This window comes from Danio rerio, chromosome 24, assembly GCF_052040795.2.
Source record: "Danio rerio strain M-AB ecotype USA chromosome 24, GRCz13ab, whole genome shotgun sequence".
NCBI classification, from domain to species: domain Eukaryota; kingdom Metazoa; phylum Chordata; class Actinopteri; order Cypriniformes; family Danionidae; genus Danio; species Danio rerio.
This window is the reverse complement of record NC_141044.1, coordinates 5,998,494-6,017,023: the sequence shown is the minus strand read 5'-3', so window position 1 is coordinate 6,017,023 and position 18,530 is coordinate 5,998,494. Positions and strand designations below refer to the sequence as shown.

Below are 18,530 nucleotides of genomic sequence, written 5' to 3'. Positions count from 1 at the left end.
TGACAGTAACAGGGTTGACAGTAACAGGGTTGACAGATAACAGCGTTGATGATAACAGAGATTAGATTAGATTCAACTTAAATGTCATTACACATGTGCAAGTACAAGGCAACGAAATGCTTTAGGTCTAACCAGCAGTGCAATAGCAGCAAGTGCAGGATACAGGTATAAGTTATAAAGTGCAGTTATAAAAAACTATTGTGATATTTACTGATGGATGTATTATGAACATCATAGAATTAAAATTTAAAATTTAAAGTTGACGATAACAGAGTTGAGGATAACAGAGTTGACACAGTAACAGAGTTGACAGATGACAGAGTTGACGGTAACAGAGTTCATGGATAATAGAGTTGAGGATAACAGAGTTGAGGGTAACAGAGTTGACGGATAACAGGGTTGATGATAACAGAGTTGACGGATAACAGAGTTGACGGATAACAGAGTTGAGGATAACAGCGTTGATGAATAACAGAGTTGACGGATAAAAAACAGAGTTGATGATAACAGAGTTGAGTATAAAAGAGTTGAGGTTAAGACTTGACGATAACAGAGTTGACAGATAACAGAGTTGACAAATAACAGAGTTGACAGATAACAGAGTTGACGGATAAGTTGTGGCAGAGTTGTGGCTAATAATTCAGAAGTGCTAATATTATGACTTCAACAGTATAGAAAAATAAACGAAAGAAAATAAAACAAATGATAATGAAAGAGAAAAAAGGTATTAAAATTTAATAATATAAATGATACTACTGTACATTCGTTTAGATAGTTTGTAATAACAATGTTCCAGTTTTGCCTATTGGTTTACTGTTTATGACAGGCTATTGAAGCTAATACACACACTCTCTCTCTCTCTCTCTCTCTCTCTCTCTCTCTCTCTCTCTCTCCACCACTGTATGTCTTTGATCCCAGGTTTGGAAAAAGGCAGCTGTACTCGTGCTGCTCCCTCCTACAGAGCAGAACAAACGCTATATTCATCTGAAACTCCACCCGAGCAACTTCAGGACAGACGGAGTGCAATAATACCATTGATGCGGCGGGACGCGGACGCGCACACACCGGCTGACTGATCGGCTCCTCCGCGGTCACTTCAGCTAACGATGTGGAAGATCTGCGGTGTCCTGCTCGTTTTGCTCCGACTGCACGTGCAAGCTCAGTCCCAGAGCAGGTAAGTTTTCTCCAGTCACCATCATTTACGTTCACCGGTAAACACGAAAAGCAAAGTTTGTTTCCTGAAGAGGCTGTGTTGCGGGAGAGAGTGGCGCATCGATGCAGGTGTTGATATTTTTTTTTTCTTTCTCTTGTCTAGACAGAGCTTCACGTGTGGTGGGAATATCACAGGAGAGTCGGGTGTTATCGGCAGTCAAGGTTATCCTGGCGTCTATCCGCCCAATACCAAATGTGTGTGGAGAATTACTGTAAGTACTGTTACTGTATTTAGCAATTCCAGCGTTGTGGATGTGACATTTGCAGTAAAAACCTCAGAGCATACATTCACATAGGAAGTCAATGTTAACATTATATTGAAACATCTGTTGATATTTTCCAAAACAACTAACCATGCAGTTATGGCATCAGAAAAACATCCATATAAACATGTTTTAATTTTTAAATGAGGAAAATAAACATGAGTCATGGATGTAACCAGAAAAGTTACAGATTAATATTAAGTTTACATTATGCATCATACTTTGTACAACTTCTGTGAATTAAACTGCACAATCACAACATAAATGATGCTAATAAAAAAGGATAAAAATTGGCTATGATAGAACCAAAATGATTGATTTGATTGTTTTTAAAATGTTTGCATTCATTATATATATAAATATTTATTTATTTATTTATTTGTTTATTTATTTTCTTTTTTCTTCTTTTTCAAAACAGTTCAGAACAAAACAAACAAACAATCCAAAAAAAAGCCCCTTTTCAAAGGAACACGGAAACAAAAAAGACATACAATACAAGTGTCAAAGGTCACCGAATACAATCTTATTTACATTCATATTTATGGTTGATAAAATGTTGCTCTAAAATTTTGTTAAGGGTTACGTATCAAAGATCAACAGACTCCATATATACAGTTGAAGTCAGAATTAATACACCCCTTTGATTTTTCTTTTTTTGATTTTATGTTTCCCAAATGATGGTTAACAGATTCAGGAATTCACAGTATGTTTCATAATGTTTTTTCGTCTGGAGAAAGTCTTATTTGTTTTATTTCGGCTAGAATAAAAGCTGTTTATAATTTTTTTAATCCATTTTAAGGTCAACATTTATAGCCCCTTTAAGCTCTATTTTTTTCGATAGTCTACAGAACAAACCATCATTATGCAATAACTAATAAATAATAATTACCCTAACCTGCCTAGTTAACCTAGTTAAGCCTTTAAATGTCATTTTAAGCTGTATAGAAGTGTCTTGACAAATATCTAATCAATTATTATTTACTGTCATCATGACAAAGGTAAAATAAATTAGTTATTAGAGATGAGTTATTAATTATGTTTAGAAATGTGTTGAAAAAATCTGCTCTCAGTTAAACAGAAATTGGGGAAAAACATAAACAGGGGGGCTAATAATTCTGACTTCAACTGTATTTATTAAATAAAAGCACCACAATAAAATTAAAACATTACATTTCTTCTCAACCATTTACCCCAGTGTGCAGAATTTTTTAGAGGCTTGTTGTCTCAAGGAAAAGGTCAGTACTTCATATCATACACCTCTTTTACAATATCATTCCATTCACCTACAGATGGAGGATCTTCCTTGAGCCATTTCTTTATAATAGCATTTTTGCTAGTTGTAAGTAGTGTATTAGGAAGATTTGCATCATTTTTTTGGTATTTTTGAAGAGTAAATTCTCTGGTACATAGTTTTAAAATTGCATTCTAGATTCAATCCCATTATTGCATGTATACCTTTATTCAATTCTTGCCAATAGGTGTGCATAATAGTACAATCTCAAAATACGTGAAAATGATCAGCCAACACTTTTGCACATTTTCTCCAGCATACACTATTTTTTAAACTCTCGTTTGAAAGTATTTTAAAATGTTTGCATTTATAAGCTTTGTTATGGATGCGACACCTCTCCGTTATAGTTATGACAGATGTGAACTTTTGTGATTTTGGGCATCGACAGAGACATTTTTGAGTATTTTTAATGTACTGTAAAATATTTGCTATATTTCTAAAAAACTTAAAAACGGTTTTGCTATTTTGGTTAAAACTTAATTTTATTCAATGCCAAGGTTGACGTTTGCATCTAATGGCTCTATGACTGATTTATTATTCATCCAAGTAGCAGGAATGCTTACTGTAAATGATTTGCGTCTAAGAACTAGTTGACACAACAAGTGCTTGGTTGTATTTTTTTATTTATTAATGCTTGAAAGGACATACAAAATACTAGGTTACAATAGTATGACGCATCTTAATACACTTCCAAAAAAGTCCAAAAAGCAGAAAGAAAGACAAAGACCAAGTGCTTCGTTATATTTAGTGTAACTGCTTAAGATTCCAGATACCTGTTGCTGTATTATGTTTTAAAATGTACATATTTTTTAGGATATTTTTAAGGATTACATGATTGCAAAGTATTCACACAAAGGTAAATTACTATTATTATTATCAGGTTATTTATTCTCTCCAGTTCTTATTTATTATAGTTTAATATTTCATTCTTTCCTTCATTCATTTCCTTTTTGACTTAGTCCCCTTATTTATCAGGGGTCACCACAGCAGAATGAACCGGCAACTTGCATATGTTTTACGCAGCACATGCCCTTCCAGCTGCAACCTAGTACTGGGAAACATCCATACACACTCATTTACACACACACACTACAGCTAATTTAGTTTACTCAATTTTCCTATAGTGCATGTCTTTGGGTAAAAGACATGAACACGAAGATAACATGCAAACTCCACACAGAAATGCCAACTGACCCAACCGGGACTCGAATTAGCGACCTTCTTGCTGTGAGGTGACAGTTGCTAACCACTGAGCCACTGTGTCGCTCTTAAATAGACTCAATGATTTGCTGAAAATCTGCAGATTTCTTCGCTCGCAGATTCCATGTGGGCCGAGTTATGAGTTATCTTAATAACACATTGCCTTTCTGTGTTTCCAGAGTATTTGCATGCATGTGATTAAATGTTAAGGGAATAAAAAGTGTAGTGTAACTAACCGCCTGTTAAAATAACTAATTCCATGAAGCTCTGCTAATTATGCAGTCGATCCATTTAGAAATCTTTGTCACACTTTATTTTAATGGTCTGTTTGTTGAATTTAAGTTACATTGCATCTACATGCCAAATAATTCTCATTAGATTATAACTGTTAGGTTGGGGTTAGAGTTAGGATTAGCGTAAGTTGACATGCACTTGCAAAGTTTCTTATGGTCAATTAAATTTCTGCTGATGGAGCAGTATCAGCAGATATTAAACAGACAGTCTACTAATACTCAAATGGACCATCAAAATAAAGTGTTACCGAAATCTTACTAAAACATTTACGAATAACAACATGTAGAAAGTACCACGTAGAACTGTTTCAAATGTCATCCGTCAGATGTCCAAACAAAAGTGTCATCTTTTTTTTACAGGTCCCAGAAGGCAAAGTGGCCGTCCTCACATTTCGTTTCCTGGATTTAGAGAGTGACAACCTGTGTCGGTACGATTACGTGGATGTTTACAGTGGGCACGGCAATGGACAGCGTCTCGGCCGCTTCTGTGGGACGTTCAGACCGGGAGCCCTCGTTTCCACAAGCAACAAAATGCTCATGCAGATGGTGTCCGATGCCAATACAGCTGGCAGCGGCTTTCTGGCTGTGTACTCTGCTGCCAACCCAAATGAACGAGGTAATAACATCATAAAGTGAACCGTAAAATTGCCAGTTATTAAGACTGACTGGCTCTGATCAACTCTGTAGGGCCAAAGGAGTTTATTGGAGGTTTATTAGAGGAGTCATGTTATTAGAGGTTTCATTGATCATTATTTTTGCTGCCATCATTCCACCAAAATATGGTTTCATTCATACTTTTGGTTGTTTTTAGGCACTAAAAAAATATCTGTTAACAGTTTGAGTATTCACAAGTGTTTTCTGCTTATTTACGGTTGTGAATTGCATTATGGGAGCTTGATCTCTGCTCTGTCGACTTTTATTGTTAAATATTCAACTCTACAGTTTAACAAAGTGACATTTATTGACATTTTAGTCATTTGAAATAATATGTGTAAGACATAATATATAAAGGAATAAGTCTGTATAGTACGTTGTGTTACCACTATGACATCTATCAGACGTTGGATTTTGGTCACTTTCCAACACAACCTGAAATCAACCAAATAACAACGTAATTTGACGTCGTTATTGGAGGTCAAAATAACGTCCTTAGACGCTGGCTAGACTTTCAATTTTGGTCACCTGACATCATGACTTAAATCTAACCTAATATTATCGTCTTATGATGTTGTGTGCCTGACACTGAGTATTAAAGTCGACCAGTCAACTAGTCAATTCAACCCCTACTGGCCATTAAAAAAGACCCTTACCCCTGTATACGTCTGATATTTTATTCAGAGTTAAAGCCTTGTATAAGTCTGAAATTTCATTTATTATGGTGTTAAAAAGGTCCTAAAAAGTCTTAAATTTGACTTGGTGAAACTGGCAGAAACCCTGTTAAGAGAGCAAAGGTCACCTTTAATGAGCAGTTAAGGGCTATTTAACTGCTCCTAGAGAGGTCAGAGGTCAGCATAATGTTGGAGAAGAGAAGTTGGATGTTTAGTACCCGACAGTTTCCGTTCAGTAAATCACAGAAGGACCTTGTCGATGCACACAAAAGGAAGAAAAATCTGGTTTCAATTCCGCTTGTAAAAAATACAATGGGATTTTCTCTGCAGGGTCTGACTGTTGATTTACGGCACTCTGGAGGATCTGGATGCTGGAGAACATTGCTGTGTATTTCATGGCATGACGTGGAATTTCTCACAGACGCACTTTGGTTTTTTTTTTCCAGTGAATCATTGGTTGGTCAGACCCTCAGAGGCTGTCCTGCTCGTAGAGTAACTGTATAACTGTCCAGACGTCTGTTTGGCAGGAGCCGTTCAGCTGGAATTTTAATGATGTAGATGTGTGTGCCAGTTTTTTGAGTTGATGGACAGCTGGAATTATGCGTATTGGTGACAGTGGAAGCCATTAGTTATTATATCACAGATTTGATCAGGTTTTAGTTTGGTAATATTAATAATAATACTAATATTAGCACTTTCTTTGGACCGGAATGCACTCTCCATGAGGACCAGAATTGAGAACCACTGCTTTAAGAGAACTTTTCACTCGGCAGGCATTTTTGAAGGTGTCATTTCGTGAAGTAGTAGAATTTTAAACTCAACTCTAAATGGAACGGGCAGACAGTGTAAAGAGCGTAGGATTGGGGTATTATGCTCCTTCTTTTTTGTCCCAGTCAGGAGACGGGCTGCTACATTTTGGACAAGTTGTAACTGGGAAAGAGCTGTCTGGGTAATCCCTTGAAGTAAGTTGTAATGAACAGCCTAGATAAGGTGTCAGAAAACAGAAGTCCTTAAAAGAAAAAAAAGGACTAAAAGTACAAAAGATATTAAAATATTTAAAAGTTTTATGGGTTTTAAATGGCATGTGGACAAAAAAGTAATAAGAGAACACTCAATAAGTGAATCAACCCAGGCTCATTCTGAAAACGTAATCCCATGGACGTTTCTGGAAACCACGAAATAAGTCCCGGTAGGTATGTATTTTTGCAGTTTTTTTTTTTCGCGAATCTGCGAGAGGCCGCTGTGTGTGCTTTTCCGCATCTTGTCGATCGATCAATCAATCAGTCAATCAACAGCGACCTCTTATGGATTTATGCAAGAACAGCAGGCGTGAATGGCACTCGTGAAAGAAGAGCGTACACAGCGGCCTCTGGTGGATTTGCGAAAACAAAAGCTGCAAAAAAAGTACCTCCTGGGACATATTTTACGCTCTCCAGAAATGTATATAGGGGTACGTTTTCAGAATGATGTTGGTTGGACAAGTTTGACATCCCAGAGATGTTTAATCTTTTTTTTTTTTTATTTATTTGAAATTACATGCAGTCATTTTTATGCAACATTAGGCTTATAACATGGACACATAAATCAATACAGACTGCTTTTCGACAGCAGCCACTCTGAACTAAGGGCTTTGGCAGCTGTCTTGAAGGATTAAGTCTAAAATGCACATGATCTTCCTTCCTCCAGCGCATTTCAGAGAATCACGCTGAGACCAACAAGTCTGTAAACTCTCTCGTAATGACAAGACTGAAGGGAAGCACATTTAAGAGTCTGCCAATGATGGTGCTGTGCAATTATCTCATGCATTCCTTTTAATTAGGGGTAAACGATCTTATGCTGGATGCTTGTTCTATGTTTAGTGTTCCTCTCATGGAGTTAAAGGAGGAACTGTTTCCTAAATGCACGTCTAAATGGATGTTTACAGGAGATCAGTACTGTGGTGGGAGATTAATGAAGCCATCAGGATCCTTCAAGACCCCTAACTGGCCGGAGAGAGACTATCCTGCTGGAGTCACATGCTCTTGGCACATAGTAGCACCAAAGAACCAGGTAAACCCATGTTTATTGAATTTTAAAGGGATGTTTTACTCAAAAATGATCATTTACTCACCCTTTTACTTCTTCCAAACCTGTTTTGTCTTCTTTTGTTGAACACAGATGAAGATTTATTAAAAAATGTTGGAAAGAAGCTGCCATTGACTTATATTGTATGTTTGGTTCCTACTATGGATGTCAATGGATGCTGGTTTTCAGCTTTCTACAAAATATCTCCTTTTGTGTTAATCAGAATGAGTAAATAGTGAAAAAAAATTTATTATGGGGTGAACTAACCCTTTAATAGTGACTAAATAAATCCTGCTAAGCAAATACAGTTTATTTTTGCAGATTTACACTCACCGGCCACTTTATTAGGTACACCTTACTAGCACCGGGTTGGACTCCGTTTTGCTTTCAGAACTGCCTTAATCCTTTGTGGCATAGATTCAACAAGGTACTGGAAATATTCCTCAGAGTTTTTGGTCCATATTGACATGATAGCATCAAGCAGATTTGTCGGCTGCACATCCATGATGCAACACATCCACCACATCCCAAAAGTGCTCTATTGGATTTAGATCTAGTGACTGTGGAGGCCATTTGAGTACAATGAACTCATTGTTTGACTGGCTGATTAGAAATTTGTGTTAACCAGCAGTTGTACCTAATAAAGTGGCAGGTGAGTATCTTGAATGTGAATTGCATGTATCTTTTTTATTTGACAGATTATAGAGGTGAAATTTGAGAAGTTTGATGTGGAGAGGGACAACTACTGCCGTTATGATTACGTAGCCATTTTTAACGGTGGAGAAATAAACGACGCTAAAAGAATTGGGAAATATTGTGGAGACACGCCACCAGCGTATGTATCAATGCATCATATTTCAAAGATGTTTGGCTTTTCATTGAAGACATAAAAACCCCACTATCAGCAATACGTCGTTACATTCTGAGTGTCTCTCTGCTTTAGACCCGTATTCTCCGAGGGGAATCAACTCTTCATTCAGTTCCTCTCAGATCTCAGTTTAACAGCGGATGGATTTATTGGTCATTATAAATTTAGACCCAAAAAGTTTCCCTCCACAACCGTTCCACCAACCACGACAGCTCCACCCACTACCACCAGACCCACACGTAAGTACAACCCACAAAACCTGCTGCTGAGGGTGATGCTCCTTAATCATGCTGTATGGAGAGTTTAAAGATAGTCTACATTATACATCATACCGGGACTTCTGAAAGCCATGTTTAATTTTTCTATCTATTTTTTTCTTTTTTTTCTGTTCTGCTATTAAAACAGAATGTAAACTAAACAATAACGTGACTTCTAATTGATCATTTGCAAAAGTGGCAGAAGGTAGATTTTTTCAATGAATCATCTGTTGTATTGCATCCCAATCATCCCAACTCAAGATTCTCACAGCAATCAGTCAAGGTTGGTAAAGGAAAAATTCCAGATGACTTTATTAATAAGTTATTTGAGTCATTCCAGAGATGTATGAATGCAGTCCTCCAAGCTCACAGGAGTCATACACAATATTTATTCTTTCTTTACTGCTCCATGACTTTACTGTATATTCTATACTGTACATTATTTTCTGTTTAATGCCAAGACTTTTGTCTAAGCAAAGTTAGACCTTACTGTCCTAATTAAATAATTAAAAATCAAGACATGATCCTATTTTATTTAGCTAAAATAAGCATAATCTAGAGGCCTTTTCCTTTCATAGAACATGCAGTGACTTTTGGAGGCTTGAGACACTCTTTTGGAGCACAGGCAATCTGGGATTCGCTTCCGAAAACCATCATTAGCCAACTAAAGGCACAATTTTCATCGTTACAAACATAGCTCATGATTTGGCATTTTCCGAGTCCATCATAATTTCTGAATCCAAATGTAATTATGTAATTATTGTTTGCATTATGTGACCATACATCTAATTTAAAGTCTATATGAGATTAGCCTTATATTCTATATTAGACTAGCTTTATTTGTTAGCTATTGTAATTGGTTTTATGTTTTAGAATAGAATATGGAATATTCTACATAACATTTGTAAAATAAATATTAGCCCTATTTTGGGTTGTTTACTTTATAATGGCAAATGAACCCATGTTTTTACCAATAAAAAATGTAAAAAATAAAATAATTGGATTTTCCCTAAAGAAGTCGTTACTCATTACAGACGTACATTACGCTCTAACTAACGTGGTTCAATTGACGGATCTACAACAGAACAACTGCAACACTCATCACTACATCGTTCATTTCCCAAATATGCACTATTCTATGGTAGTTCAGCCATGACTTTGTTTGGAAAACACATCCCAGGACGGTTCTGGGAAGTAATAATACTGAACCACTTTAATGACGAACTATGGTTAAAATATTTTAGAATGACCAAAACAACATTTCAGATGTCGCACAATGTGGTCAGTAGGCTGTTTTGTCCATTAATGTTGTCCCGTTGCGCCCCATTTTTACTATCACACAATCTGTTCAAATCAAATCACATGACTTTTTGATGCACATGCTGGAATTTACTCAGTAAAAGTGTTTCCACTGTAGTTTATGCACCATTATCCTACTCAGTTGTGCACATATGTGTGGACGGAATCATAGCTAATGTTTTTCCTCATCTGTGTATACCAATATACACTGTGAATATTTCAAATCACATAACTGACAGGCGCAAGTTTCAGGCAGGTTTCTATGCATTTCTTCCATGATGTCGGCTTTGTTCATATACTGCAGGTTGTGCCTTACACTGACTTCCTCACTTTTTTGCATGCACACACAGTACTAAAAAGGCTGGCTCAGCTTCAGTAGACTACAGTAAAACAACTTTTTGAAGTGTTTTTTTCTGCTATCTCTGCTCTCCTCTCCAGCTTTGAAGTATTCTGCAGCGCTGTGTCAACAGAAATGCAAACGGAAGGGAACCCCTGAGAGCCACTACTGTTCCAGCAACTTTGGTAGGAGCAAAACTTTGCTGTTAATACCAACTTTTTCTGCTGATACATGTAGACCCACACACACACACAAACACACTGCAAACTTAGGTGGGAGTTGTGAGCAAGTGAAAACAAGCGGAGATTGTTCGCAGTTTGTCATACGGAGCTTGTTTTTATGTCTCCTTTTTTTCCAGCATGCTATCTTTGGCCTGCTGGTTTGTGTCAGTGTGTTTTAAAAGATTCCTTGAGCTTTTTTTTGCCACCAGTACAGCGTATTTGTGTGTGTGTGGGATACAGTGCTCTAGTGTAAATAGACTGCAGTGAACTGTGGGTAAACTGTTGGTAAATGAGCGTGTTGATTCAGTCAAGCTCTTTGGCTGCTGGAACAGCTCTGCAATGTTCATGTTCAGGAGCGAGCAGATATTTCATTATGATTTCTGATGTTTACTTGGATTTGCGTATGGGAAATCGTGTCGTTAGTAGAGACTAGAGTCACGTTGGGAATCAAGGCCTGAATGTAAAGGAAAGTGGAAAATTACTGGCACATCCTGTCAAATTTGGTTAACTTTACTTTTTATGTACTACAGAAATGGATAAAAACAAGTTTACAATGAAATTTTATTAGGAAAATTAAATATATTAATATTGAATATGTATAATGTTTAAATATGTTAATATAATCAAAAGTGAAATAAAATTTTTCCATTTTAACTCATTAGTTTCAGAGTAAAAAAAAAAAGCTATGAAGAAATTCATTGCAAAAAAAGTCCAATTTACATTTACATTTAGTCATATAGCACAGTGGTCCTCAACCTTTTTGTCACTGAGGACCGGTTAACGCTTGACAATTTTACTATGGCCTAAGGCAGGGGTGTCAAACTCAATTCCTGGAGGGCCGAAGCCCTGCACAGTTTAGTTTCAACCCTGCTCCAACACACTTACCTGTAGGTTTCAAACAAGCCTGAAGGACTCAATTAGTTTGATCAGGTGTGTTTAATTAGGGTTGGAACTAAACCGTGCAGGGCTTCGGCCCTTTTGGAACTGAGTTTGACACCTGTGGCCTAAGGGGTAGACGGAGAGTGTGTATCGCTCTCCTCCATTGGAACTAACAAATTTACACGTGGAAAAGATGCCGTATGTGAACGGCCCCTAAGGCCACCGTCATTTGTGATCTCCAGCAGTTGATCTTCTTGCACAGACATGGTGGATTCATCTGATTTGTTGACAAATGTGTTGTGGATTTATTCCTTGGCAGTTCGTGGGTCCTTCCTTGGGCCTTTTCCCCTTTGCAAAGAAACATTACAGAGACGTCTGTTTCTTACTCATTTTGCTAGCTTGTGGGTTAAATTTCGACACTCAAGTGACCGATGTAACCAAGAGAATACGGTCATTTTTCAAAACAGAAGATCATTCAGACTCAGATAATAAATAAAACAGAAATAATTAATGATTTCTTGTGCGGCCCGGTACAAATTGATCCATGGCCTGGTGGTTAAGGACCACTGATTTAGCAGACGCTTTTGTCCAAAGTGACTTACGGTCGGTTAAAGTGTCAGAGAGATGAGAGAATGTGTTTTCGACAGGTGGTTTGTCAAACCCACTCACCTGTGTGAGGCACACTCAGAATCAGGGGTGTCGTAAGTGGAATCAGGGCTCTAAGGTGGGCTGTGCAAAGGGCCCGACATTCCTAAACCCCTCCTCCCTCTAATTGGTTCCCAATAGATGAAATTAGCACCACCCTACATTTTTTTTACATGAACCACAAGTTGCTCCTTTTATTTCAGTATGTTGATGTACTTCCAACCGAAACTGAATATTGAGTTAGGAGCGTGGCTTTGTTTTGCCATCATTCCCTCACAGCAAACTAATGGTTAGAGAGGGTATTAATATGCAGTTGCTTAAAAAGCCCTCAGGTTTACATCAACAGAAGGGCCACCACTCCAAAGATGGAAGCAAATGGTCAGACTTTCATTGAAGATTACCAAAAGAAACACATTTTTAGTAGATTAACTTGCACTGATTAATTATTGGGCACCTTAAGAATAACAACGTGACCTAGCAAAATAAACATTGTAAATTTTGATTTCAAGTGCACTTTAGGAAAACCAAACAAAACATAAATGTTTACTCCATTTTGCACCTGCAGAGTATCCTTGACACATTTTCCTGTCTGTTAATGTCAGCTTTTATGACAATATTCCAAAATCATCAATGCAGACTCATGGTATTTTGTTTGATGCCATAGAGAAAGGCATTGGCTGTGGTTAATTGACTTCTGCTGTACAGTCATTTAACAGTGATGGTCTCTAATGCTGTTTATTTAATGTCTGCAGTGATTACTGGAACCGTTATCACTGCTACAACCCGAGGAGGTAGCATGTATGCCACTATCTCCATAATCAATGTCTACAAAGAAGGTAACCTTGCTATCCAGCAGGCAGGCAAAACCATGAGCACAAAGATTGTCATCCTTTGCAAGAAGTGTCCGTATGTCAGACGAGGTAAGCGCTTATTTTTTCTTTCTCTAAAACTAATGTTTCAACAATTTCTTTTAAATAATATGGAAAAAAAATAAAATCTTGTTTTAACTGAGTGCTACAGTTGAGTAGAGTACAATACTTTATGCATTTGTCTTTATTTCCACTTTCAGAATTACCTTAATAGCGAACCCTAGCAAATGACTTGTTTTGGGACCCTTTCATAGAGGTACCTAGCACAGCAGTACAATACCAAAAGGGTGGAGCTAGAGCAGGGATGGGCCTTCGGTCCTGTAGATTGTAGCTCAAACCCTAATCAAACACACCAGCCGTTAGCTTTATAGTGATCTTGAGCAGTGTTTCTCAACCATGTTCCTGGAGGTCCACCAACACTGCATGTCTCCTTGGCCTGTCACACCCATTACAGGTCTTTCAGTCTCTGCTAATGAGCTGATGATCTAAGGGTGCTTTCACACCTGTGAATTGATTCAGTTGTTCCGAAACAGAGATTACAAATGTTACATTGTTGCTCTTTGCTCTTGGAGCGGTTCGCTTTCACACTGCAAAGTTTCTAATCGGACCAAAAGAGCTACAAAAAAAGTCACATGCGAGTAAACTCTCCTCACATTGGTCAGAGTGTCAGGGTTTATTTTGCAGCGTCCCGCTAAGCTGTCAGAAGAGGTGGTGATTGACAGGGTGCGCGCGCGACGTGTCTGAGTAGAGATGCAGTGGGGAGGGGTGAGAAGGGTGCGCGACAATGCCTATTTGCGGACCGGGAGGGAGACGCGAGATTACCGGGAGATCATCACTCGTTTGCGGGCATATGGAGACTCGCGAAACTTCCCGCCCTACTCATAATTCTCTCTTCATATAGCCGTAAGCCTATTACATATCCATAAAACACTGTGATATAACCGCGCTCGGATCGGATCGCTTTCTCACTGCAATCGAACAGCTCCAGGGTTCGTTTCAATCGAGCCGAGACCACCTCATTCAAGCGATCTCGGAGCGATTACTTTGGCGCGGAACAGAGCGCGATTGCCCTGTTCACATATGCCAAACGAACCACGCTAACTGGGCAATCGAGACACGTTCCGAAACAAAAGTGTAGGTGTGAAAGCACCCTAAATCAGGTGTGTTTGTTTAAGGAGACATGGAAAATTGGCAGAGCTGGAGGTCCTCCAGGAACGTGGTTGAGAAATACTGATCTTGAGGATACTATTTAGCTTGTTCAGGTGTGCTTGATTAGTGTTGGAGGGAAAAATCAGCAGGACAGTGGCCCTCCATGACCGAAGTTGCCCATCCATGAGCTAGCCTTACTGCTAAATGCTATTGGTTTGCAGAGAATTGTCAAATGCACGTGCAACAAGGCAGGAGAACGATAGCACAGTTAGCTCCATTTTTTTTAAATACACAGCCAAAACACAACACTGTAATGATAGGATGATGGCGCGGAGTCATGAACCATGCTCAAACAAAGCTTGTCTCTTCTTGTGCTGGACATCCAAATGCTAAGAAGCAAGACTATGGTCTTCTGTGTGTCCTCCATTGTTGTTTACGTGGTCGTTCACATGTTGTTTTGAAACTTCTGGGAACATAAGATGCGCAGCTTCCTCTTTCAATTTGTGCAAGCAATTGATTTGTGGTGAATTTAAGCAAACAAATCAAATTTAGAAAAGTTTAACTTAATTTGTTTGTTTAAATCCAGCCCAAACTAATCGATTACAACCACTTAACTTAAAATATTTTAGTAAATTCAAGGAATCATCTTTAAATAATTTTTTCCAGTGTATGGCTTTCTTTTTTGAGTCAGAGTGACATTGATCGTTACTTCTGGCATACATCATTCCTACTGAGTAAGGGTTCTGTTGGCAGTGGAAACTCGAGGCTCAAGGCGTAGTGTACTGTAATTAATTGTACCATGCCACTCAGTGGAAATGAGGCATAATTGTGCTCCTTTTAGTACTGCTTGTTTGTTTGTCAGTGTGCAAAAATGAAGAGTATCTCAGGTTATTTTCCACTTTGTTGCTGAGAACATCCTATTTTTGTGCTTTACTGAAAGTGTAGCCTTAGTACCCGTGTGGTTCTCTGCTATTGTAGCTCATCTGCTTCAATGTTTGACGTGTTGTATTGTCAAAGGTGCTCTTCAGCATATCTTACTTTTTACTATTTGAGGACGATGTGGCCTACCGGTTAGGACCTGACAGGTTTGAATCTCAGTATTGGCATGAGTTGCTGATGGATGGAATGAATAAACAGTAACCTCTTCCACCCTCAACAACCACATCTGTGGAGTTCATATGTAGAGAGGCTTGTTACATAGTTTTGTTTAGTGACGGAAAGTGTGTAAAATAGAGAAAACACTAGTTTTCTAGTGAAATAAATTGAATACATTTGAAAAAAAGAGAACAAAGATGAAGTCAGAAGCTTTAATAGTGTTACAGCTTTAGTAAGAAGATGTAAAACAGACAAAATCCTGAGCAGGTTTGTTGGACAGGTAGAAGGATTTATAGTGAGTAGACCACTCTGTAAAACTTGTTAGCATTAAAAACCTACCAAGCCACCCTTTCATGAAAAAATACTATAGTAACTTATAAGTAAATACCACAGTGTTTTTAAATCATACTATGGTAAAGTACTTGAATTAATGTGCTGTGGTAATTTTATAGCTGCTGTTGTAATACAACAACTATATTAATATAAACAAATTACCCAGTAGTGTTTTCCACAAAAGACACCAGAGATTACTCAGCTAAAAACTAAAGTATCCTGAACAGTATTTAGATCAGTTCACAATAGTTAATACACAATGAGCATCCATTAAGCTCTAAATACTGTAATCATACAATCTATCATAGTATGTTTCCAAAAAAACTGACGCATTTACTTCAAATTACTATAGAATTTTTTATTTAATACTGGGATACTTAGGATTGTCCCCTTATAATATGATTAAAAACCACCCTGTGTGTTGTTGTATATAACAATGTGTTCTTTGAATAATTGTGTATGCAATAAAATGCAAATAGGGCAAAATTAGCGCCCTAGCCCACCACCTAGGTCGCCTATGCCTAGAAATGGTCTCTTGCTGTCACAATCTGTGTAGTCTCCACAATGTGATGGCATGTGCCCAAAAGTTTTAATCAGAATGTATATAAAACACATAAACAGATATTTGAATCATTACAATGTTGAAAGTACATCTAAACAGATCTCCAATCAGATTCAATGTATTCGGATTGATCAAAATTGGTGAATTCAAAGGCTGATTTATACTTCAAGTTTCTTCACGGGGGTTTTGTTATTTCTTAACCAGCAGATGTGCAACAACTTTAATCGTAATTTAAACACAAAACAACCCTTATGGCACTCGACACTTGTAAACACTTGCTTCAATGGGTTTGCTCGGTTCTCAGTCCCGCCTACATGTGTCACAGATACCAAGCCGACCAATCACAGAGCTTACGCTACCCGTCATCGCGACATGTAGTTACTTTTTATGAGAGGTGTGTTCATCAGTTTGGCATCAGCCACAGTGAGGGCTATGTGACTGCATGAAGGAGCCCCAGAGCATACACATTCGCTTGACGCAGAACTATAAATCAGCCCTAAACATAGCCAGTGTAATTCAAATACAATACAGAAGACGACCTTCATTGAGATCTAAATCCACATTGACAAATGATTCCGAACTCAAGAAAATAAGTTGCTGGCGGCTGCAGTTCACTATACAGCCACTAGTGTTGCTAATAACAAAGGTTATTCAGTTCTGCATACACAATCGTAATAGTCCATTAAACAGAACTTGATAGCTGTTAAGCCAACCAGAGTCAGTCAAACCTTCAGTTTTTATGCCGAAATCTCACTATCATATGTTTATGACAGCATATAAACATATGGAGTGAATAGGCCCCAGAGAAAAGCTGATCCAAAGCCCTTCCTGAATGTCTCTGCCGCTCCGTCACTGCATTCAGGTTTTGTCTGTGTGGTGTCGTTAGGTTTGAACTACATCTTCATGGGCCAGGCGGATGAGGAGGGTCGAGGAATGATCGCACCCCATCATTTCATCATGGCTTTCAAGGCCAAAAACCAGAGGACCTTCAACTTGCTGAAGACCAAACGCTGCTGAGCTCATAGGGACAATCTTTGGTCTCAAAGTCCACACATGGTTGTGTGAGGTCTTCATATTTGCCCTGCATGTCCCAACATCCTTCATCGCCCTTTCCAGAGGAGGTCGAGGACTGTATGGCTTAACGGTTGGGCTCTTTTTGTTCCTACTTCTCTTCTTACTGTTGGGTTGAACATCAACATAGCAGCAAGAGCGGAAGTGTTCATGACAGGTGAAGAAAAATAGAATGTAAACATTAAGATTATGATCGCAGGTATTTGTAAGATATTTGATCCCATAGCAAAGATAGACAAGCCGAATGCAATAAACTGGTAGCACGCCTTTGCTGTCTTTTGAAATGATGTTGGATGAGTTACTCCTTGTCTATAAAATATTTTGATAGAAAGGGATTCCTAGTTGTGAATGTTAAATTATAAATTATTTGTTAATGAGATGAAAAATAAATTTCATCGTTTAAAGTCTTGGACGTTGTCTTTATTTGTATTTTTGAAACACATTTTGTTCCACAGAAACAAGTTTCAGTCGATTAAGGACATTTCAGAGTTCATGTACAGAAGTACAAATGGTCATGTCAGAACATCTGTTGCTAAACTTGCCTAGGGCTCAGAGTGCTCGACTGAGAAAAGGGCACTGTTCAAACATTTAACTCCTTAGGAAATTTAGTACAAGGGTCATAATCTACAACTGCAGAATTTTTAGATATAGGCTTCTTGTTCCAGACTGCTTCTAAAATTAATTCCGCAGTTAAGAATACTAAACTCTGATTGTTCTGATATTGATACAATACCATTACTAAATCTCCTGCTTTTTCCAGTTATTCAGCCAAAAATAAGACAGGTAATGATAGTTTTAAAGCCTTCCTGGTAATATATTAACTGACTGACATTCATAAATAGATATATGTAAAGGATTGTTTTGTTCGTCTTAGAACCATGAGTCAATTAGGCTAGAAAGGAGCAAGAAGTCAGAACAGGCTGGAAATTTTTCTAGCTGATCCAGTCTTTATGTAATTAAATCTTCGAGGCCCACTGTCCTGCAGAGTGTAGCTTCTACCCAAATTGAACACACCTTCAGCAGCAAATCAAGGTCTGCAGATTTAAGCCGTGGCCACACTACAGTTTGAGCATGCGGAATTCTGTTAGATAGGTCTGCGAAAAGGGATAAAGGTAAAACAAGATCATGCAACGCTGCTAAAATGAACAATTGCTTCTTATTTTACATTTCTGCAACAGAGAGTTCATGTTTTGATCCTCTGTTGGTGTCACACATTCACATGACGTGAATTTTCAGGTCAGAGTTCATCGAGCTTGAACTTTGGATTGAAGTGACATGCTAAACTTGTTGCACG

The 18,530-nt window shown here is 38.0% G+C and overlaps 2 protein-coding genes across 3 annotated transcripts in view; one reads left to right on the top strand and one right to left on the bottom strand.

Moving 5' to 3' along the window:
* Window positions 1-904: 904 nt before the first annotated feature.
* Window positions 905-17,645, top strand: pcolce2b (procollagen C-endopeptidase enhancer 2b). Of its 2 annotated transcripts, none has more exons than XR_015524345.1 (9): window positions 905-1,174; window positions 1,316-1,424; window positions 4,620-4,875; window positions 7,512-7,636; window positions 8,350-8,486; window positions 8,595-8,758; window positions 10,514-10,597; window positions 12,910-13,517; window positions 14,187-17,643. XR_015524345.1 is itself a non-coding variant. In NM_200460.1 (9 exon segments), coding segments are annotated over 9 exon segments (1,242 nt in total). In that variant the 5' UTR covers window positions 1,034-1,106; the 3' UTR covers window positions 17,183-17,645.
* trpc1 (transient receptor potential cation channel, subfamily C, member 1) overlaps window positions 15,469-18,530 on the bottom strand; it is a 32,597-nt gene continuing 29,535 nt past the window's right edge. The window contains exon 14 of the transcript XR_015524568.1: window positions 15,469-18,330. The gene's annotated coding sequence lies outside the window, so the exon portion shown is untranslated. The remainder of the gene's footprint in view (window positions 18,331-18,530) is intronic.